General features: G+C 38.0%; 1 protein-coding gene across 13 annotated transcripts in view; it reads right to left on the bottom strand.

The window, feature by feature from the left end:
• ASPH (aspartate beta-hydroxylase) overlaps positions 1-24953 on the bottom strand; it is a 213038-nt gene that overhangs the window by 124496 nt on the left and 63589 nt on the right. For 8 of the 13 annotated variants that reach the window (XM_035708218.2, XM_035708220.2, XM_025477817.3 and 5 more), the window contains 10 exons: positions 21798-21890; positions 18943-19020; positions 14845-14967; positions 11332-11364; positions 10274-10330; positions 9754-9804; positions 9280-9312; positions 5183-5221; positions 4219-4254; positions 952-996 (listed from right to left, as the gene is read on the bottom strand). In XM_035708218.2, coding sequence (XP_035564111.2) covers positions 952-996; positions 4219-4254; positions 5183-5221; positions 9280-9312; positions 9754-9804; positions 10274-10330; positions 11332-11364; positions 14845-14967; positions 18943-19020; positions 21798-21890 — 588 coding nt within the window. The remainder of the gene's footprint in view (positions 1-951; positions 997-4218; positions 4255-5182; positions 5222-9279; positions 9313-9753; positions 9805-10273; positions 10331-11331; positions 11365-14844; positions 14968-18942; positions 19021-21797; positions 21891-24953) is intronic. The other 5 variants (XM_049103940.1, XM_049103941.1, XM_049103944.1 and 2 more) reach the window with 2 other exon arrangements.

Raw genomic sequence — 24953 nt, forward strand, 5'->3', positions numbered from 1 at the left:
AATTTGTTACTCAGTAGATTTTGGCAGTTATAATTATTTCTACCAAAAGCACAAATAGTAATGCACATCATCACTACAAAATTCACAGTAAGCATAATGTAAAAAATATGAGCAAAAAGTCAACCAATAAATGACACAAAAAGAAAGAAAACAGAAATAAAATACAGAAGCAGGAAGAAATACACCTAGGACAGAGGTACTGGAAGTTTCTCTCTTTACAAAAACATGTTTTTTTTTTTTCCCACAATAAGAACAGGAGGCTTGTGTGTTCATTTTATAGGTAGAGTTAATGTCATCTCTAAAATGCCATTTGAAAACAAAGGATTTGGTCCTTTGTAAAATGGTGTTCCCATTCTCTGAATTCAATGCTGATGAGAGGGACATGTGGTAGAGGGGAGAGAAAAGTACAGAAATGGATTAACTCAGTGGGCTGGAAGACTTCAGGTACTGCCAAGGCCTAGGGAGCCAGTTGGGATCACCCAGGGTACTAAGATGCGCTCATGGAAATGGAGAACGGAAGAAGACAGTCACAAAATAATGCACTATTAAACTTCCATCTTAAGGCAGTTCTGATTCCATATCCTCCATCAATTAGCTTGTCAATTAGAAAAAAATAAAAAAAGGAAAAAGCCCCACCTAGTTACTACTACTACTACTACTACTACTAACTACCATCTATAAAGGCAAAGATCATGTTACTTTGATCATTAATGCTCCTCACTTTCTAGCTCAACAAACATGTACTAGACTGAATCTGATGTGTATTTCCCTTTACTTTGGCTCAACTGATCAAAACACAGATAATCTTCTTTTTGAATTTTGGTATAATTAATCTTTCTCTCAGGATTTTTGCTCTTCATAGACTGATTTCATAGAGCTATGTGAGTATCAACAGTATATTCTAGAGTAAACAGAAAAGGAAAAGGCAGTACATCTAGCAAAATGTCATACCTGGGGGTACTTCCTGTTGTTCTTCTGCAGGGGGCATGTATACTTCTAAAATAAATAACAAAATTACAATCCATTACATATTGCTGACCAGTATTTAAAAAACAGATTGTATTTAAGTTACTGTGATTATTTTTACAGACATTTTTGGGATTTGATTGCAATGATCACAAAAACATTAGGTTTTCCCACGATTACAACAAAGAATTAGCTATAACCTGGCAAAATGTTGTTTGCTTTGCAAATGTTCTGTAAAATAGGCTTTCCGTTATCTGCCTAACTGACTCACTGCCTGGGCAAAGGAGATATGAACTAAAACCTAGGTCTTCACCACAATTTTGCATCAGACTTGATAAGAAAGCTGAGAAAAGATATTTAAAATATCTTGTTAAAATGTTTTTAACTCATAACCCTAATTTTAATGTGAACAAAAGACAAAGAAACTGAAATAGAATCCTAAAAGTAAATCCATATCCTTAATAAAGTTTCTGAAAAATACTATTCTAAGACTAGACAAAAATATGGATATGACTTTAAACATCTCGCCTTTTTCCCTGGCTACTTCAACCCATTTGCAACTAAAGAGACTGTAGACCTTATCACATAATGGTATAATAATATATTGATCTAATTCACTCTATAAAATTACATATATATGAAGATCTTCATATCTAACAACCCACTGAGCATTCCCTTAACCTAGAGATAAGACTGTATCAGCTTTCCTTTTGCTTCCTAAAGACTTGTTAATTTTATTTATTTATTTATTTATTTATTTATTTATTTATTTATTTATTTATTTTTAAATTTTTATTTATTTATGATAGGCACACAGTGAGAGAGAGAGGCAGAGACACAGGCAGAGGGAGAAACAGGCTCCATGCACCGGGAGCCTGACATGGGATTCGATCCCGGGTCTCCAGGATCGCGCCCTGGGACAAAGGCAGGCGCTAAACCGCTGCACCACCCAGGGATCCCCTTATTTATTTTTTTTAAGTTTTTAAAATTTATTTATTCATGAGCGACATAGAGAGAAAGAGGTAGGCAGAGACACAGGTAGAGGGAGAAGCAGGCTCCATGCAGGAAGCCCGACGTGGGACTCGATCCTGGGTCTCCAGGATCACACCCTGGGCTGAGCTAAAGGCGGCGCTAAACCGCTGAGCCACCCGGGCTGCCCTGCCTCCTAAAGACTTGTAACAGACTTCGGTCAAAAGGAAGAATTTTTATAGCATTTTCTAAAACTCTTGTTAATTATGCAGCTATTTGAATCATTTTCCTTCTGACACTAATTTGCTTCTAATTTTAAGAATAATACATACCCGAATGGAAGATTTGGAAATATTTTACATACAAGGAAAAAATCTCACCTATTCCCACTGATCACTATTAATATTCTGGCATATTTTGTTGTTTTAGTGGCAGTACTGTGAGTGCTTACTAGCTTTCTCTGTTGTGACTGGCTTGTTAAGGTTTGCGTACTGATTTTACTCTTGGTTAAATCAGAGATCTATTAGCACTTTATCATCTTCACTAATATTTTTTTCTCAGAATTTCTTTTATTTGTCATTTTAGGTTTGAAAAAACTATGTGCATCATAAAGTATTGATCACTTTGTTATTTCCATCATTGATGTTATACTAAGAAAGCCTTATTCTTATTATTGCAAGATAAATTAAATTTTCAACTGATTGTATTAAAAAAGTATACATTTAACAAATTTACCTGAAATTTATTCTGGTAACAATGTAGTGAGAGGATTTTTTAAAAGGTAATTATGAATTAATTATATCAGCACAACCTGATTTTCTTTACTCCGGAACTTGTTAAATCCACTTCAGTAAGGCTTTCAACTCCCATCTTCATGAGGGCTCCCAAACATATCAATCTCAGGTCTCACCCATCTAGTTCGTATCATTGGTATATCCAACCTGCTACTTGAAACCTCTACGTGGGAATCTCACTTCATTCCCAAACTTAAAATAAGCCTTGGTTTTCTCCTCTAAACCAGTTTCTTATATATCCTAGTTTTCTTCTTGGTAGATTGCCTCCTCATCCGACAGTTATTCAAACCAGACCAAAGTCTCCCTTTATTTCTCTTTCCTTCACAACCATCAGAAAGTTTCATCAGTTGTAATTCAAAAATACATTTAAAATACAAAACTTCCTCCTCCATGTCATTTCCACTGCCATAACATTACTCCAGGCCACCATGATCACTTCCTGGATTGGTACAATCATTTCCTAACAGGGTGGTCCCTGCCTCCATTTCTCCATTCAATCCATTTCCTAACTACGAATGAAAGTAATTGTTTAAAGTAAGTCAGAGTATGCTATATCTCATTTAAGTATTTTTCCCAGATTCCCACTGCACTTGGAATATAATCTAGATTCATTAGGTCCTCCGTGTTCACAACTGATTTGTCACCTGAATCTTTAATGCTTAAGCCAATTCAAGTTTATTTTCTATTACCTGTAACAGAAAATAATCATCCTGACACAGATGGGGAAGAAAAGAGGGTTTAGGCACAGGGTTGATATAGCCTAACCAGTACTTTTGAATAGATCACCCTAATGGCATCCTGACAAATGGATTTGAAGAACACAAGTATCTAGTTGAGAAGATGGGCTAGAAGGCTACCACTGTTGTCCAGGAAGGTGATGATGGCTGAACTAGAGCACTAGAGCCACAGAGAAAAGAATGGATTTGAAAATCATTTGTCTAGGGCTGCCTGGGCAGCTCAGTCAGTTAAGTGTCTGCCTTTGGCTCAGGTCATGATCTCAAGGTCCTGGGACTGTGCCTTGCATTGGGCTCCCTGTCCTCAGGGAGTCTCCTTCTCCCTCTCCTCCTGACTCTGCTCCCTGCTCGTGCTCTGTCTCAAATAAATAAATAAAATCTTAAAAAAAAAAATAGTCGGTCCAGCTGAACAACATAAAGAACCCAACTTTTAACCCATCCCTGCCCAAGGCTAACTCCATCTGACAAAACCACCCCCTCATTAGAGGAGCCTTGCCGAAACCAGTTATTTGCTATTGTAGTATCCTGGTTTTATCTCTTTTATCACCCTTTTCATAATTTGTAGTTACTTTATCATATTTGGCCATAAGAATGCCAATTCCAAGGAAACCAGAAATGCTATCTCCATCATCTTCGCTTGCACCCTCTTAGCCCTGGACATCCTATAGATAGCAAAGTGTCCAATACGTATCTCTTGAATACATGAATGTAGTTTGAATACAAAAAGTAAAACTATCTCTATAAAATTAACTTACCTTCTAAAATTATGTTTGAATCTTCTCCAGCATTATCTAAAAAAAAAAAAAAAACCAAACACATTTTACATTATCTCACACTAGATCCTTAAATTAACTTATCTCTACTAAGATAACTAAATTTGGCTCTTTTTAGACTGGGGCTTCTTATGGAGACTCCTAAGTATTTTTTTAAATTTTATATAAATTCAGTTAATTAACATATATTATGGGTTTCAAAGGTAGAGGTCACTGATTCATCGGTGCTCATTACATCACACACCCTCCTTTTTAAAAATTATTTTTTAATGGTTCAACATCTAATATTATTCTAAAATTACCCAAAGAATATCCACTAATTACTTTTTTTTAGAGGCCAGTGATTTATCAGTCTTATGTAACACCCAGTACTCATTACATCACATGCCCTCCTTAATACCCATCACCCAATTACCTCATCCCCCCACTCCCCTCTCCTCCAGTGACCCTCAGTATGTTTTCTATGATTAAGAGTCTTTTTTTTTTTTAAGATTTTATTTATTTATTCATGAGAGATACACAGAGAGAGGCAGAGACATAGGCAAAGGAAGAAGCAGGCTCCCCGAGGGAAGCCTGATGTGGGACTAGATCCCAGGGCCCCAAGATCTGCCCTGAGCCGAGGGCAGCTGGTCAACCACTGAGCCACCCAACCATTCCTGATTAGGAGTCTTTTATTTGTCTCCCTCTCTGATTTATATTAGCATATCAACTTTAATTCCTAAATTATATTCAAAGAATATATCAAATAGGCCGACATCATCCCCGATGACATAAAACTTGCATAAGGGAACAATATTGACAATATGCAATTACTTCCTTGGATACTTGAACATGTCTTGTATTTTTTACTACCTCTGTCTTTATTCCACAAGCTATCAGACTTTTAATAAATATAAGGGGGGTGGGACTGACTTGCAGGAGACACCTGCTTAGAGAAAGAGCTTACCTGAACTTTCTAGCCCTTCATTTTCCGGTGGTTCATATACTAGAAGATACACAGAAAAAATAATCCGTTAGGACTACATAATTCTCACTATGACACAGCGTTCGCTCTATGGTTTCATGAGCACAGATGATGTCTCATTCGTCCTTGAACCCTGGGGCATAGTTGCTGGGAAGTGGCAGGCTGAGGAGGGGAGCAGTTTGGTGTGGAGTCAAACAAGCCCAGATTCCAAGTAGGCCAGCCCCCTTTTAGCCAAAAGAGAGCGGCAGTTACAGATATTTTTTAGTGTAAAATGGGGGAAATTAAGGTTCTTCCCCAATTACTTGTTACCAGGATCCAAAATCTGTTTACTCCCAGTGGCAGTGAATTTCCTTTCTCTATTTTTTTCATGTCTGCAGGGGAGGGTTCTGAGCTTAGGCAACAGCTCTCAGATCTTCCACTTGGGGGCAAACACTCGTGGTGCCAGCCCCACAGCACAAAGGCTCAGCTTACAGGTCCTGAACTCACTGCCCTGCACCCATCATTTCTCCTCTTGTGACCTGTACGGGGCTCAGTGGCTCTCTGTTCTGCTGTAAAAGATGCTCTGGTCTCTTCTCTCGGGTTCAGCTGGGTCACAGCTTTTTCATCAACTTCATCCCAGCTTTTTCCATTCTCCAAAAACGCCTCAAATTTTTTGGTGTGCTTAGAGCGAGCTTTCTTATTTTCCTAGCATAGTTATAAATGTATTCCTTATGATCATTTAATAAAGGAAATTTTTCGAGCACCTACTATATTTCAGATATTATTCTCAGCACTGGGTAAAGTAAGGGAAAATTTTTAATCCATCATCCTCTGTCCTTCTGGTGGTTTTGGTAAAACAAAGGGGCAGTGCCTGTTTGCTCGCTCCATTCCTTTGAACTGTGTTGTATTTAAACATGCTCAAGTCTCTACCAACTTAAAAAAAAAAAAGGCCCTTTATTGAGCCTACTTCCCTTTTCCCCATCTCTCCCCCTCCATTTCATAATCTAATTTCTTCAGTCATTTACATTTGCTGTTTCACTCCTCCTTTCCTTCCTGAACCATCTCTCTTGCGGCCCTGACTCATCCCTGACACAACTCCTCTGAGACCACCAGTGAGCCCCTTATTCCATCTAATGGAGGTGTTCCACCTTGCCAAGTTAGATCTCTCAGCAGCTCCTTCCTTCTCAAACACTACTGCCCTTGGACTTCACTGTGACCATGTTCTCCTTTTATTCCTTCTTTTCTCCTCAATCTTCATCACCTACCCTAGTCCTACCAGGCATTAAATATTAGCTTTCATGGTGGTGAGCCACAGAGCCTCCCATTCCCCCCAACTCAGTCCTCCCTCCATAAGTGATCTCAGCCTTTGGTTTCAATTACCTTATCTAGACTCAAGATTCCCAAACTTATAGCCAAGAATTAGATGTCTCTGCTGAGATCCAAGCACCAATTGGCTTATTAGATATCCCCCCTGGATGTCTTGACATACAGTCGACATGTACAGACTGGACTCATGGCCTCTTGGCTCGTTTCTGTTTTCTAGTCTTGCCTATCTTTGGGAAAAAGCACCACTATCCATCAAGGGAACAAGCTGAACAGTGGATGGGGTTCGTGACATCGTGCTTTTTCAACCCAGCTATATCCACACACATCACACCCTGTCAATTTTATCTCCTTACATGTCTCAGCTTGTCTGCTTCCTTTTACTGCCACCACCCTGGTATAAACTACTTTATCTCTGTCCTTTGAAAATGGCTCCTGCCAACGTCATTGGGAAGCCACTATCATACTAGATCAAATGCATGTTTTCAGTGCTCACCTTGCGTGGCTCCTCAGTGGCATGGGACACTGCTGAACATCTCTTTCCTGAAACTTATCTTCTCTGATTCCTCTTTTGGCAGAAAATGGGACTCGGGGCAAGATCAGATTGAGATAACCGCACTAAACTAACTAGTCTCCCCACATCCATTCTTGTTTCTTTCCAGTCTATTTGCTACATGCCAGGCAAAATGTGTATCTGATTTTGTAGTGCCTTGAATGATGCCTAAGGGTAGGTAAACATCCCAAACTATCTCTAGACATCCTCTGGACCCTAGACATAGTGCAGTCCAAGCCCAGATTAGACTGCCAGCACTCCAGACACATCTTCTCACCTCAGAGGCTTAAGACATTCCAGCCACCTTCCCCTTGACTTGTCAATGGCTCTAACTTTCACCTCCAAACTTTAGGGAAGCCTTCCCTGGTCCATTAACTAACTAGGTTTCTCTTCACTGTGTGCTCTTGTTACACACTATCATTGTTCTCACCAGCACTTAGCACAATTGTGAGTAAACACTAAATTGAAGTTATCTGTATAATTTCTACCCTCCCCCAATATCCCCCTCTACCAGGTAAAATATAGTCTGTGGGAATATGAACCGTGTGTATGTTCCTCACTAGAACTGCTCCAGTCCTATGTTTAGGACATAAGATAGTTAATGCATATGCAGCATATGAATAAATCAATCAGATGGTAAGATGGTACTACTTGCATTTCCTAGATTTATTTAATATAGGCTAGGTATATTCAAATACATATGCTTCCTAGATTTTTTATGTGCAAAGTTGGTTCCCTCCCCAGTAAGCCACATGTTTTCCAGGTTTAGGTTCTAGATGTAGGGAGTTTAATACAGAATATATTCTCTTCTCCTACTGAAAAATGGTTTTGTCTTCATCCTACTTATGGCTTCATTTACATGTTCACTTGGGTTTCCCCATTCTGGTTCCTAAATTTCACTAAGGTATCTTTTTAGAACATAGTGTACAATCCTATTAATAATTCTATTACTTCCCTTTTGTTTGAAAAAGTTTAGGTTTTATAGCAACGTAATCTAAATATCTTAAAATCTTGAGATCCAAAGTGTCTCAAATCTTGATGACCCCCCTACGTCCTATTTATTACTCTTTTTAACCTGTTGAATTATACTTATTCTGATATTCTGCCTATGAAAATACATTTATTTTTACAACATCTTTTTTAACACAGTATCTAATTTTATACTTCTTTCAAGTTTGATTTTAAAGTTCTCTGGATCTAGTCTGCAAATTCCCTTCCAAACATGTTCTTTCTAGCATATTTAGACAAACATTATAATGAGTGGCAGAAATCAGAAAAGTATCTCAAGTCTCATCTCTCCATGTAATTTTTAATTTCCAAATTCCTATTTTCTCCTTTAAATTTGAAACTGAAAAAGAAAAGCTAGATGCAATCATAGTGGCCAAGTTATTTAATTCCTTATAATATCATTCATATTAAATGTCAAGCTCCCAAAACCATCCAGTACACAGAAAGTCCTCCATATTTACCTCAAGCCTATACATTTCTTCCCTCTTCTTGCTTCACACATGAAGTTATGCTCAATTGACTCTTTCCTTTTAGAGTCATTTGTGAAGGTGGTGGAATAAAAATGATACACCACTGGCTTTATCATTTCTTAGTCATATGAACTTATGTAAATCACTTACATTCTCTGAACTTTATTTCTTTCATCTGGGAAGTAGTAAAAATAGAATCTACATCATGAAGTTTAATAAGGCAGAATAGAAGTGCTTGGGAAACAAACGAAGCTATAATTGTCTAAATCTGAATCTAATGCCACTCAAGCCACAATAATTATGCCACTTTCAAGTCTGCAATGAAATTATTTTGTACCTTTCTCCATGCTAGCAGGTCCATCACCTTTAAGAGTGGGATTACTATGTAGAAGAAACTAGTCATTAAACTTTGACTAGTTCTCCACCATTTATTTATTAAAATATAATAAAGCATTATTATATTTTAATCAAAGAGAGCTATGAATATAAATGAGATAAGCTTTAGTGAATGATTTTCAACTGCTTCCAAAGGCAACTTGCGAAGAGTTTAAGAAATTAGTTAATGGCAGAACCACTGGAGGAGGTAAACAATCTCCCCAAGTAAATTCTTTGAAAACTCCCATTCATTTGGTGATTTTAAGTTATGGTATTTGTAGCTTAAAACATTATTCTCTATACTCTACAGTCAAATTATGAGTAGACTGTAAAACAAGTAGGCGGCTTAAAGTTAAGAAGCATTTCCAAACCTGGTTCATCATAGTCTTGGTATGTAAGGTCATCTGCAAAAGAGAGAATAAAACTCAGTATTAAATGGGTCATTCTATGTAATTGCTTAGCTAAAAAATACAACTTAATCTCAAATACAGAATTATTCCCTTAAATATTAGTGTCTGCAGTCAGTGATAAGTACCTTTGCTCAAAAACAACTAGACAAAAGGACAAGTAAATTATTTTCATAAAAATTCCTCAAACTGGTATAAAGATATGCAAAAGTAGCATTAAGGATTCGTGTTTTGTCATGGTGCCAGTGTAGACAAGCTAAAATATGAAAGCTTGATATTCTTTTCATAATCTCATCTTGTTATAAAGCAAAAAGACTTGTATTAGGTGTTAAAATTACTTTTGACTCCTTTGAGAGAAAAATCACCAGGTTAACATAGCACTGTAACTGTAAAGGCTTGAGTAATGTTTACAATCTAATGAAAATATTCATCCAATACCTGCTTCATGGTATGTTCTTCCATCATCACCTACTATTGGCTCCATCGAATCTAAAAAGAAAAAATATACACCTCTGTCAAACATGAAAAAAATCGAACACATTACCAGATGCCATTCTAAAGTATTTACAAATTCTAATCTTCACAACTGTAAGACAGATATTATCATTACCATCTAATAAAATTTAAGTTGAATACAGTTCCATAATTTTCTAAGTCCCAAAGATAGGAAGGAGCAGAACCAGTCAGACTCCACTACATCATACTGCCTCGTCAATTTCCAAATCACATTTCCAGTGCCCTATCTACAAAGAGCAAAGTTCCAATGGTGGTTTGAAAAATACATCTCCTCTTTTCCTCATTCCTCGATGTAATATTAAACTATATTCAGGAATTTCTATAAACATCTGGGCAACCAAAAATGATTGTATTACAAAGAGGACTCTACGATAAATGAGAATATTAAACCTGGGGTAAAATGGCCTTGGCCAGTGCTCAAACAGAAACACATATCACAAACCTGGATTGTCCTGCTCATACATCATCTCTTCCATATCCTGATTATAAGCCTGTGAAGCTGTAAATTAAGAAGTGATTAGGAAATTGCAAATATATCTCAAGAACGATTATACTCAATATTCAAAATAGGAAAAACACAACATCTAATAATAACAGAATTGTAAAATCATAATGATGCTCACATTTATATTCACTCATAGAACACCCAGGTGCTACCTTTGCGAAATGCCAGATACAAAGATGAATGAGACAGTCTCCATCATCAATGGGTTTAGAATCAAACCACGAGATGGTGAAGTTACAGTCTCATTTAGATTATGCAAGTTCAACTACATTCAGTAAAAGACTAATGAGAGAGAGACTGAGAGCAAGGAGATGGCAGGTGAGCCGACCTCTCATCCACTCAGCAAGCACCTGCCACAGAGTGTGCCTGATCAAGGACACATGCACATGCACACGCACACACACACTTCCCAGCCCCTCACACTTGGACTCAGTACCTGAGGACTCCCAGTCTGCAATATAATTCTAGTATTTACAAATACATATTGTTGAAACAATACAGGTCCTAAATGCCAGCCAAGAATATCATGTGGTTCTCATGTACAGAGAAAGGCATCTATTCCAGCACTGGGAGAAAAACTAGTCAACACAGGCTTTCTGAAAGATGACATGTTCCTCTCCAATGAGGCCATTATCTTCTAGGGATGTGTGACCAGTGACAACACACAATTGTGACTTTTCATTGACTTTCTAATTTAAGACAACAAAACATGCACTTCTACTGTATTTTCTGGCCTAGTAGTCCCACTACTGGGAATTTATCCTCAGGAAGCAGACGTCAAAAGCACAAAAACTATTATCACAAAGAAACATATATATGAATTCATGATATATTATATACATGTTTATATAATTAACTACATATTATATGGTATTTTATGATATAAAATATATTATTAATAGATATTCAGATAATGTTTTTCTCTCTCACAATGTTCTTTTATAGGAAAAGACTCATTCTAATTAAAAAAGGATAGTATTAAGCTTAAATCTCACCTGTCTCTTCTATATGGTAACTATCTTCAGTTTCTGAAAAGAATAACATCAAATCAATAGTACCACTTTCATAAAATTCTACAATTTTACTGTAGAGTATATTCTTAATCTATGCTTATCATTGATCTTATTTTGAAAGCAAATAATTATTAAAATAAAACATGAAAATAGCCATTAACTGTCTGCTAAACACTTTATCTTATTACTAGAACTACACCTAGAAATGCCTCACACATTCTCGTAGATCCACTCAACACCACCATAGCCTGTACTAACGACAGGATGATTTGAACAGAGTAACATAGTGACAAGGCTGGACCCAGGAAAGGGGCTAATTCCTAGTCTACTTCAAGTTCCACTGTGGTGTCCTATTTTCTCCAGAAAATAGTGTCTACAGATGGGAATACAAGGAAGAATGAAGGAAACTTTCTTTTTTTTTTTTTTCTTTTAAGATTTTATTTATTTATTCATGAGAGAAACAGAAGCAGAGAGAGAGGCAGAGACAGGAGAAGCAGGCTCCACACAAGGAGCCCAATATGGATTTGATCCTGAGATTTCGGGATCATGCCCTGAGCCAAAGGCAGACGCTCAACCACTAAGCCACCCAGGCATCCCTGAAGGAGACTAACACGGGGAGCTAAAAGGCAAATGTGTTCATAATACTCCTAGTAGCAAAGTGCTGCTGCCACAGAATCCTCACTACTCCACTGATCCCAGTTAATGTAAAAACTATATGAAGTGTAACAACTCTTAATTTCTGAAGACTTTTAACAAACAACTTTTAAGTTCACACTAAATCTACACCCCAATTAAAGTTTAGGTCAGAAAGTAAGGTTTCCTCAATTTATAAACTTTTTAGAAATATTTCTTCCTACCCTCAATCTATAACTCCTAACCTTGAAAACATCAAATTCCCTATGTGAGTGTCTTAACTGAATTGTGTTCTATAAGGAACATCTAAGATACCAAGATTCTGAGTAACTGTCAATCTTCCTGAGCCAACCTGGCTGAAGACAGGAGGGAGCAAGAGATATTAGGAAAATGCGAAATCATTTTATCAACACCCCTACTTAGAATCATTTTTTTCCCCAAAGAAATCATATGATAATTAAAAGTCTAAAGTTCTCTTTTTTTTTTTTTTTTAAATTTTTTATTTATTTATGATAGTCACAGAGAGAGAGAGGCAGAGACATAGGCAGAGGGAGAAGCAGGCTCCATGCACCGGGAGCCCAACGTGGGATTCGATCCCAGGTCTCCAGGATCGCGCCCTGGGCCAAAGGCAGGCGCCAAACCGCTGCGCCACCCAGGGATCCCTAAAGTTCTCTTTTTAAAATAAATAAATAGGTAGATAAATAAATAAACAGATAAACAAATGTATGTATGTATGTATGTATGTATGTATTTGAGAGAGAAAGAGAGAGCGGAGAGTGGAGAGGGGAAGGAGAGAGTCTCAAGCAGACTCCAAGCTGAGTATGGAGCTGACATGGGGCTTGATCTCATGACCCTGAGATCACAACTGTGAGATCAGGACCTGAGCCAAATCCAAGAGCTGGACACTTAACCAACTCTACCACCCAGGCACCCCAAAGGTCTAAAGTTCTAAAGCTGGTCGGTCTATAAATGCCTATTTTCAAAGCATAATGCAGCTGAGCTCATATACAAACTCAAACTCATTTTGAGTGTACATTTTTCATAGAAAATTATGCATTGTATACAATTTTGCAGGTTGGTGTGGAAACTAAACCATTGCCTACAACATTATTTCTATGGAAATGTGCATTTCCTGCTGTCAACAATAGGCATAAATGTAAATTTTTTGAAACATATTCATTCATAAATCAAGAGCTTCTGGCTTCTAAACTAGTTTCCCAATGCATTAAATATTGTGAAAAGGAGATACATTTACTTTCTCGTTACTTTTATGTGCTTTAGTAAAGTCCTAGCAACCATTTACCAATTGTATTGTGACCAGGCTACCTCTCCAACCGATTCTCATTGGCTATCAGCATGGACATACAGGCCTTAGCTTATTCATACCCAGAAGCCTAGGACAGGAGGTGAGACACATGAAAAAATAAACAGCCTAGCCACACTTCTGCTCAATCTTGGCTGCACTTTGGTATGACCTGAGGAGCTTCTACAATTGGCCATTTTTGAGATCCCACACCCCAAACATTCTAATTCACTTTGTCTGGGGGGTCAAAGTTTTTAAAAGCTCTCTAGGTGATCTTAATTGCATTCAAGATTGAAAACTATTTGTAGGAACATCAAGTACATCTTATATGGACCATATTCACAAGAAATTCTTTCTCTGACTCCACATCCAAGACCTTATGTTTCACTAGTATTCATTTTAAGTATAAAATCATATACATACAATTATATCATTTATATACTTATATATTCTGAATAAAACATTTATCAATCAAAGTACAATTTGTGGATTAAAATCTTTCGGGGTGCCTGGCTGGCTCGGTTGGTAGAGCGTGTGACTCTTGATCTTAGGGTTGTGAGTTAAAGCCCCACATTGTGCATAGAGCTTACTTTAAAATAAATTAATTTAAAAGTAAAAAAAAAAAAATCTTTCAAGAACTCATTAAAGTCTTAAAGGATCACCTTAAGAAAAAAGAACGGAGAATAGATACCATAAGAACAAAGCACATGTGCTTATTTAATGAGGCTTCAAATAACTGTGATAGTGTCACATTAAATCATAGCAGAACACAAAATATATGAAAAAGCTTTCATCATCACAGAAATTACTTGTCTCTATATGTCAACAGTGAGTAACTACAGCTCTAACTTGCCTACTGCAAACGATACAAGGCAGCTACTCAATGGATATTTAAATAACCAGCATTTAATTGAAGATACTGACACAGAACAGATGTCAGCAAAGTATGGTCTGTAGCTCAGAGCAAGCCTGTCTCCTGATTTTGTAAATAAAGTTTTATTGGAACATAGCAATACCTACCCATTTAGGTATTGTTCAGGGCTACTTTTGCACTATGACAGCAGAGCTGAGTAGTTGCAATAAAGGCCGTATGGTCTGTAAAGCCTAAAATATTGATCCTCTAGCTATTTACAGGAAAAGGTTCTCAATGCCTGGTATAGAAGCTAAGAATTATGTTCTTATGTGACTGTGACTACAGAGTTCATGTTAAAACAAGAGTCTGTGATTGCAAAGTAAAATATTTTATCAATTTTCTGAATTTCTTCTAACACATGGCACTGTAGGAAGCAGTGTAGAGTAAAAGTAATGTGCTAAAACATTTCACTTTCCATAAGGAATTTATACATTCTGACAGTTTCCTTTAAAGTGCTTTGAATCAAAATCAGGGTCTATTTATTTTAGGGAAAAACTTAGTTCTAAATGGACTTCCCAGCTTCAACTTAAAAACAAACTTCAGATAAAAATTTTGATTTTAAAGGTGTATAAGAAAGACTTCAATAATCATAACTACAAACTATTGTGTTTCATTCGGAAACAAAAATGTTGATTATTTTTTCTACCTTCATGAAATGTTCCAGTCTCCAGGGGCTCATATCTATCATCTGTATCACTTCCTACAAGGAAATCATCTTCTGGTTGTGGTTCTCTCACTTGCCCATCCTCTTCTTGTTGCACATCGTCTCCTTGAACAATCATAAAGAACAAAGTCATACGAGTTCACAACAAGGCCCACAGGCAGCAGCCAGCATGGACACATGAACCCCTTCTGAAGGGCTGCCACACACCTGTTCCTGCTGCTGCACACTCCCTGCCCCTCATCTGGACCATGGCACATAGTGTTGCCCACTCTGAAGCTCTGTCCTCATTCCGGTCAAGTGCTAGTCCACCTGAAGTAGGAAAGGTCTTCTCTCACTAGAACATGAACTCACCAAGCACAGGGACCTCATATATTTTATTTACTATGTATGCCCAGCACCTAGGGCCATGCTTAGCGATAGGAAATGCTCAATAAATATTTAAGGAATGAATAAATAAGTTTATAATTATTAATATATTTGCCTCTTCAATTATCACAAGGTTAGAGATCACTTGTGACCTCTTATTGAGAAGTGGCATAAAACTCCATGTAACAATCTTAACTCTATATGGAGGTTCTATTGCAAAGAAGAGCTAGATACCTCTCTAAGCTATATGCTAGGTCATCTACATTAGGCCACCCATGTTACTTTACTTTGCATCTAAATATTGCTGTGTCTAGCCTGTAAGTTATGCAGAAATGCCCATTTTTCTCTTCTGACACCATTTTTATGATATACTGAACTATTCTGCTTCTTTTGTGTAGATGTTGGATATGCTACATTATCCCTCTGCAATATGGTTTAGCTTGTCATTAACGGTGTAAAAAATTCTCCCAATAGTAACTTGATATGGCTTCAAGCAGAGTAGGTCCTATACATAACACTCTAAACAAGCCAACTCAAGTGACTTAGCTGCATTCACAGGGCAGTGAAGTGGTTAGGAGTGTGAGGTCTGGAATGTATGGCTCCAGATTTAGTTTTTCCACACCAGCTGTGTGACCCTGGAGAAGTTACATGTCTACCTGGTGTCAAGGATTTTTCTTCTATAAAAAGGAAATAATAAGCAGTGTTATGAGGATTAAAGCACTTGGAAAGCTGCCTTGCCCAGAATAAGAATTTAAGTGTTATTGTTAATGTTGTATCATTCTTGTTACCAACTTCATCATCATTGTACGGATATTGCTATTTCTGCTGCCACTGGACTCTCCTCACACACTGCAGGAAGGCTTCCTTCCCTCACCTTTAGTATGGCATAGTGATGCTCTCCACGGGTACTGAACTACGTGGGCTCATTACTGCCACACTATGTATCTGTTTTCTGTCTTTTCATCACAGCCTGCTACATCGTTTCTCCTCATTTCAGATTTTCTGCTTATCAGCAAACCAGACACCAAGTCTAATTTCTGTCACTGATTTTGCCTTACAGCCCTTTCCATATTCCTTCTAGCCATAGTATGTTCTGCAATGCAACTTCATGGTTTTCATGTGAGCAGGATTTAGTTCTCAGCCACCGCTAGGTAATAGAAAGTCTCTGTTTTCTGTAGGGAAACCAACCAAACATCCCACATTATCTGTGAGTCTCCCTTGCTCAGTCAGTGACAGCCTGGTATGAGCAAAACGTTCCCTGAAGGCTGACTATGTCTGAGGCAATGCCAAGCCCTCTGCAGCCATTACAGTAACCCAAGGAAGTAAGTACTATTATCCCCCCCTTCAAAGGACAAGGAACTTGAGAGACTCGGCTGATGCCGCACAGCTAGTCCGTGGTAGCTACAGGGCCTGAAACACAATAGTGAAACAATGCTGTGGATAGTCTACCACAGAGATAGTGGTCAGGGAGGCCACTTAGTCGGTTAAGATGTGAAGACTGGAACACACACACACACACACACACACACACACACGCAAGATATAACAAGTACAAAGGCCCTGAGGCAGACAGACTTGGCAATTACAAGGAAAAGAGAGGTCGTTTGAGCTAGAGAAAAGTAACTGAGGGGAAAAAAAAAGAAAAGGACCAGCTCTACACAAGGCACATCAAATGCAGACCCAACTGGATGCTGTTGCAGCCATCATGCAGGAGGGGATGGTGATGCTGCCACCCTGCCATCCAGGTACGTGCTGGAGGCTAAATCAGCAGGACCTGCCCGTGAGGTTACATGAGGCAAGAAGAGGAGAGAGAAAGTAAGGAAAACCCCCAGGTTTTTAGCTTCAGCTACTAAGTAGAGAGGAGACCATGACCTAACATATAAAAACATACAGTAAAAGCCAAATTTTAAGGAGTGGAGGAAGAGCTATGAAATGCAAAGGAGTCAAGAATTCTGTTTAAGTACATTTTGAGTCTGAGATACCCACAAAACATGGACATCAACAGGCAGCGGATAAACCAGGAGCTCGGACAAGATGGGGCTGCACATACACACTCAGAAGCAACACAAATAACATTTAAAGCCACAGCTGCTGTGAATTTCTAAATAAAGAAGAGGAAGGCTTGTGGCCAGAAACCCAAGGGTGCTGACTTGATGTCTTCCCCTTCTATCTGGCTTCCTACACCCACCCACCCAAACGTCTACCATATCTGCCCATGCTTCTCTCTCCCCACCTTGGCTAAATTCAGTTCGACTGACCATCATGACCCACTTGGATCACCAGTACAGCCTCCCATCTCATCTCCCCGCAGCATACTCCCTCCACTTGTGTTCATGCTGCAAACAGAAGGCAGCACCCCTGGCACCCTCCACTGGTTCCGGTTACTCTGTGAATCAAGTACAAACACTTTCCTCCTATGTACTCTACGGGCCAGCCACCCTGATCTACTCTCGGATCCTCTTGTCCTCTGGGATTTTGCACATGCCACGCCCTTTGCTTAGAACCTTCTCGGAACAACACTTGCCTAGTGCAGTACGACGCCATTGTTCAGCTACGAAGGCAGAAAGTCACCTCTTCTAAGAAGGCTTTCTTAACCCCAGACTCTACACCAGGCCCACAGAGCCATTACATTTCACCGTTACGGCACTGACCTCATTATATGGCAATCACTTATTTATTTAGAGTGGTGTATCATCCTTGTGTTAGGTTAAAGCTAAAAGATGTAGGAGGGAAAGCTTATGCTTGCTGCTTGCAGAGAGAGGTAAATGCACGATCTGGTGAAGTGGCTCCCCTAGCTGAGCAGAACTGGTAATGAAAGGACCTGGGTTCCTAGACCCTAAACAGCCAATGGCAAAAACCTACAGCTTAGCCACAGCTGGTCTCCCCAGCAGAGCACAGATAGAGCTGGATGGGGTGCTTTATACATGACCCCCAAAACATCTAAGACTGAGTCTTAGTTTAGCAGGCCTGCTAAAGCAGTTTCAATGACAGAGAATCCCATTTGTTTTTAAGAAACATAATTTTTTTCTTTTAGGACTTTCTTTGCCTCACACCAAACCATTAGGCATATCAGGATACCACGTGTTCTGCCTTTGAAATCCCTTTGTGAGTTACATCTTGGGGTTAGGCTCTCTGCTTTTATCGAGGGATGTTACAAGAAACAGTCTCATAAAATCTTAAAACATGGGTTTTCAAAGTATCATTTAATATTCTCTGTACAGAACTGCATATATTAGAAATGCTTTAGAAGTTAAGAGCTGAGAAAATGTTTTATATTCTCTAAGTAGACAGCATTTCCTCTCTGGTAACATGATTGACATAATTAAAAGTTTTCCTCTATGCTTTGGCGACCACCCAAGTATGCAGCAGGCTTAGGCTGACAATAGCATCCAGATAGCCCATTACAGCTTGCTTGCTTGTGTTCTATTTTCCTCCTCCCTGTTCTTGCCATCTGTTCTTGATATAGCTTGGTCTTAACTTGTTTATTCTCATTTATTCTTACCATTTCTTTATTATTTCTATGCAATACGTTCCTTAACAGTAAGGTGGGGAAATATAAAACAAGTCTAGTGCTCTTTCAGAAATACTTGTCCTCTAATAATTAAAAAACCCACTCAATTATTATCTAAATTTAAAAATAATATCCAAGTCACTTTATGTCATTAACCATTATTTCAGCAAGCAGTGCACAAGAAAATGGATTTTAAATCATACCATGTTCTGTGTATACTGCCTCATGGAGAAGGGACTCAATTTGTACTTCTTGTACTTCATCTTCAGTGTTCTGAGGTCCTAAAATGATGACAAAACATTACCAAGTAGAAAAAAATCTAGATATTAATGGAGAACATGAAACATGACACCCATGTACACACATTCAAACAAATATATTTGGTTCACCAAACTATATGCTACCTTTTCACATCAGCTTAGCACTTTTTTTTCCTATGTTGATACAGTAAATATTTAAGATTGGTTTTATTTTGGCAGCAGACATAAATTTAACAAAAACCTCACAGTGCAAAATTATTTCAGTTTCTAATTAACACAATTCACAATAATGAGAGAAAAAGGAAAATGGGATGGGCAAAGCTTTCAGAAAGGGAAGTACTGGGAAATAAAGATTAAAATGTAGAAGATGAAGCCAAAATGCATTAAGCTACAAGGTGGACCACTCTCTTCCCTGATAGTCAGAGGAAAGGGCCACCTGGCTGGTGTGAAAACTGAGAGGGTTGGGATTGGCTGACTACTCCCCAAAGCTGAGTAGAAGATCCTCTATTATAACTGACAGCCCTTTCAGCTTTAGAGAAACCCATTTGATAGTCAGATCCACAGATTCAAAGAGGTATAAATTACAAAAATCAACAATATCAATAACAACATTTCAACAACACCGCGGTGTTTATCAGCTTAGCAGGTTTGTTGCAACATCACAAAACAAACAGGAAGCTACAATGACATTGACAAAATGATAAATTTTCTGTTTAACAAACATCCATGTTCAGTACATTGAAGTAATGCTAGACTTAGTATCCTGAATGCTGTCACATGAAATAATGCCAATGACATCAGTTAGTTACACTGACTACAATCCTCAATGATAAAAGCAGAGTAAGTTCATTTGAACTTCAGGTAGGAAAAAAGTTTAAGAACATGTTAAGGCCAATCACATTAAAAAAACCATTCCTGAAGCACAAAAAGTGCCTTCTATTTTTACAGATGTTTGTATGTCACAAACCATTTTTATATATATTTGCATATAATTACAGAAGAGCCTGCCAATCTCCATTCTTCCCTCCTCATCTCTCACAATACCCATGACAGCTTCCTAAGCAATTCCTAGTTTTACGACTGCTGACAGCACCATCCATAGAGAATCTAATATTAGTAACTGAAGTGGATGGCATGCTGCTCCTCTGCTTAACCCTTTAATGGCTTCCTCTGCCCAAACAGATGAAAATCTAAGCTCCTTACAACAGAATAAGCCCTCCACCATCTAGCCCTCACATGTCTCTCCAGAATCACCTGCTACCAGCACTGGCTTTGAATTTGGTAAGTCCACTACACTGTTTCATCTTTCCACGAATCTGTGATGTTCCTCCTTTCCTCTGAGTAAGATTAGTAGAGGCAGAAGCTAGATTGCAATGAGTTAAAAACTGACTGAAAAATAAGGCAAAGAAAGCAACTGTAGATTCTTTTTTCAAAAATCTGGCTAGTACCAGGACAGGAACTGGAGGGCAAATAGAAAGTACTGTAGGGACCAAGAGGGGGCTTATTTTATTGTGTTGGAATGAAGAGATATTGTACCTAGGTTTGTAGAATAGGTAGAGAAGATGAAGAAGCCAAACTCCTAGATAAGAGAAGGGCTGAAAAGGCAACATTTAAACTAAACCAGCTATTGCCAAGAAGTTAAAAAGGATCTGAGTTGATAATGAACTGTTGGATTTAGAAGGACAAGTTATCAGTTAATGTGTAGTAGTATTAACAAAACAAAACAGAAAAAGGAGAGCAGGAGCAAATGGCACATTTCAGAGTAGGTATTAGGTTGAAAAAAAGATTTCTCAAGGATAAATTTATTTAGTGCAGTGTTTGAGACGCTAAATCCAAATATGCATTTAAATTACAAAACTTAAAAAAATAAAAAAAAGCTCTTTTGCTCCAGAGTTATGGTATTCTAAAGGAACAGAAGGGAGACAGTAAATCCTGGGATTATATTTCAAGCAAATAAAAAAAATCCAAGCAGCATATTGATCTTAAAAGGGAGAAAATAAAATCAAATATTATTCATACAGTGATAATAAAATCAGCCAAAGTACTTTCATTGCCAGTAAATATGTAGTGTCATACCAAACACTTCCAATAGGTGGCAAAATGAAACCAAATTTTGGAGAGTGATTTGGTAAATGAAAAAATGTGCAGCAACTGAATAATACTTTGCAATAAATATCACAGTACAAACAGGAAGTGAGAGTAATAGATGCAGATTTTATTTGCCAATTTATTCACCGATTTTAGGAGTTTTCCTTCTGTGGGTCACAGGGCCTTGGGTGACTAAGGAGATAGTGGAATTCATCTGAGTTTATGTGGATACAGAACAGGCCTCCTTCAGCATCCTGTGGAGGTGTGGGAAGTCTCTGATATAGAAAGGAGACTTTTGTACTAAAAAGACTGGGAGCCCAGTAAGTCTCCTCTGTTAGTGGAACAGACGATGACAATACTAGCGTACATATCTAACTGTACTTTCACTGCAAGAGGTTCTGGAACTGGAGTCCAAAAACCTCGCATTTAGTTCACGATGTTCCTAACTGCACCATCATCTCCTCTGTGCCCTTGATTCTTGAGCTCAGAAATTAAAATTATCCTGTGTAGTTTTACTAGAAAACACGTAAGTTCACTCCAAAATCTCAGAAGAAAAAAATACTTTAAATATTAAATATATTAAATACTAATTATTTTAAGTTAAATATTCTATAAACATCATGACAAATTATGGGTAAAACATGATTCTGGAAACTGCAAATTGGATAGCTGGTAGGCAGAGGCTCCAGCCAGAAGTCAGGAGAGCTTACCTGAATCCTCAATAACCTGCTCCTCCAGCCAAGGGTATGGCTCAGCTTCTTCCGGTGGGACTGTTGGCTTTGAAGCAGATCTTTCTTTAAGGCCTGCATTTTTATTCACAAAGTTAACTTAAGTTTTCTTCTTTCTTTTTTTGACATATTAAACCAGAAAAACAATATGCTTGAATACTTCATCAATTGTGCAAGGAATTCAGTTTCCAAGACTTCATATTACATGAAAATGTGGATGTGCTTAAAAACTGAACTAGGAAAACCGGTTGCTCTGTAACTTCACGTGGGCCTTGAACATCTTTTTACCTAAGTTAACCTTTCATTTAAAAACAATAAGATAAAAAAAAAAATCATTGCCTAAACGTTCCCAAATCTCTAAAATAGAGTCATGCCTGAACTTGCCAAAAGAAGTTCAGTATGAGGTCAGGCCCGTGTTCAGAAGTGATTAATTAATTGCTGCTTGAGCTCTGAATCCAGCAGTAAAACAACTAAGATACACCTGAATTTTGTTTGCATGCCATATTTTGATTGATATATAATTACTTGTTCTTCTTGAAAAGTATAGTTAAAAATGAGAACAAATCATACGTAACTAGTTATAATCTTCTAAAGATACCACTTATGATCATACTGTCTATAAAGAGCTAAAAGACATGAAAACGAAGGTGTGGTTTGTTGTTTTTTAATGTCTTAAGGACTATAAAACATCTAGAGTAAGTGAACATGAAAGCTGATTTTAAAGTCAAAATCAGTCTAAAAATCTAGTAGACTAAATTATCTTTGATGTTTTATATGAAGAACATTAAAATACATCTTCAACTAAATACAACTGTTTCAGAAAGATTAACTTGGTTCCAGAGTCTGTGGGTTCCATTCACCAACCCCTGGCTCTTTACTACCCCCAGCGAGAATCTTTGCCAACAAGTGTGACTAGAGATGTGTTGTGCAGGGCATGTCAGTAGCCTACAGTGGAAAGGTCAAAATAGAATCGAGAAGCATTTTTCTACTCCTCAGCACTTCATATCATTCTTAACATACATATGCTATCGTATCTGCAAAATTCCCCACGTCTTTTACTTCTCTTTGATTGTTTATATTTTTCCTGACTGTTCCCCCTTCATTCTTCTTTCATTGGCAAAAACACATTCCAATCTTCTCCCCAATCCCAGAAAGAGTGACACAGAGATACACAGGATCCTACCTCATCACTTATATTTAGTTACTTATCTTCCACACCATTTACATAAAAAACCTAATACTATTAAAACAAACACCAATGGACACAGCTGTGTTCTATTCCTAACTATATAGTGACTTCTAACTATAATGAGATTCCAAAGGGATAATACACAACCACGGATCCAAAACGTAGTTCGATCTCAGGGGGTGACAGGTAGAGATGAAGGCTTTATTAATAAAACCTATTACATTTCAAATTCCAAATTCAGGCCTGAAAACTTCCATGCTCCTTCCCATTTACTGAATCCATTCTTGAGCCTCTCGATTGTTAACAGAACGGGTATGAAACTATGCATTGCTACGTTCTGCTGAATGAACAGGGTAAACTTTCTGAATTGTTTCATGGATCTTTGAACTCTCAGCACCTCAGAAAACGCCTGGCACATAACAGGTACCCAGTAAACACTTGCTCAAGGGCTGAACACACCCAATGATATGGTTACTCTGCTGGATTCAGTGGCTGCTGAGATCCTCTGTAGGACCAGTGCTCCTTAGCTGCAAGAGAGAAGCTAACGGCTGTAAAGGTGGGAAAAGGGACTCATATCAGTTTCTTGTGACTATTACCAAAGAGATTCAGATCTATGCTCCAGCATCCACCACTACAGAGCTCTGGGCCTCATTTGCCTGGGGCAGTCCCAGTTTCTGTGTGTTGGAATCGTATTTCTTCCTCAAAAATATCTCAGTTTGGATGAAAACTTACAGAGTCATTCTTCACTAATCCTCTATGTAGCAGGTTTTCAAATTGTGCTCCACGGGTTCAATAAGCAGTGAAATATTTCCCCATCAAACAATAAAGATTTAAACTCCCTGAAAATCCCATTCTTATTAGATTTCGAGAAGTTTCATTTGAAAACAATTTTTGATGTGAGAAGTGCTTGACAACTACTAGCATACCAATATTTAGACATATGGTTCTCCTCACTGTCAGCTTTCTCTGTATCAGCTGGAGTCATTTGTCTCTAAAATTGAAATTGTAAAACCAGAGGAGAAAGCAAAAGCATATAACGAGAGAAAGTACTGAGCACTTTTCTTTTCTGTCCAAAGTGCAGTTGAATTGTAAATTTATTGAAACCTGGGCACAGCTATTTTCCAGAGGTTAAATAGTCACAAAAAATAAACGATATTGTAAACCTCAAAGAAGTTGGAGATCATATTAACACATCTCCTCCCCTAGATCCCTATTAACTTTGAAAATTAAACACATACACACACACACAAAACACCACATTCAAGACTAATTCTTATTAGTCTGATAAGCTATATGGAAGAATTAGACCTTTATAAGTTTTCATTGTGATGTGTTGGGAAAGTATATACTGCCACCCAAATCTACTTTAGTCCATGAATAAAGTGTTCCTCAGGAAAGAGTGGTAAATCCAGGTCTCATATAAGATTTTAAGGCAAAAGTAAGAATTACACAAAAAAATACACATAAGGTCAATTAGTCATCAAGGGAAAGGCTTTCAGATTGGATTTATTATAAGGTACAAATGGCAAAGAGGGAGCACTGAAAATATTCAAAATTACATTATGAAACTAATGTCATCAGTCTTGATGTTCCTGGGGCTACATGCAACAAAACACCAACTTACACTCAAGTGAAAAGGAAATTTATTGGCTAATCTCACAAGGAGTGCAGAGATGGGCGGGCTTGCTCTCAGCAGTAGCTTCACCCTCATGCTGACAACTGGGGCTCCCCCGCCCTGGGGCTCCCCCCCCCCCCCCCCCCCCCCCGCTGCAAGCTCCTTTTGGACCAGAGAATGTCCAGAAGCAAAGAATCACCTTTTGCTCTGCTTCTCTTAGACTTGGAAGTCTTTGCTGGAAGCAGAAGCTTTCAGCAATTCTTTCACCTTTAAGAGTTAAATCCAGAAACCACTTCCATTCCTAAACTAGCAAAAGTAACAGGATAACCACAAT

The sequence above is a fragment of the Canis lupus genome, chromosome 29 (genome assembly GCF_003254725.2).
Source record: "Canis lupus dingo isolate Sandy chromosome 29, ASM325472v2, whole genome shotgun sequence".
Lineage (NCBI taxonomy): Eukaryota > Metazoa > Chordata > Mammalia > Carnivora > Canidae > Canis > Canis lupus.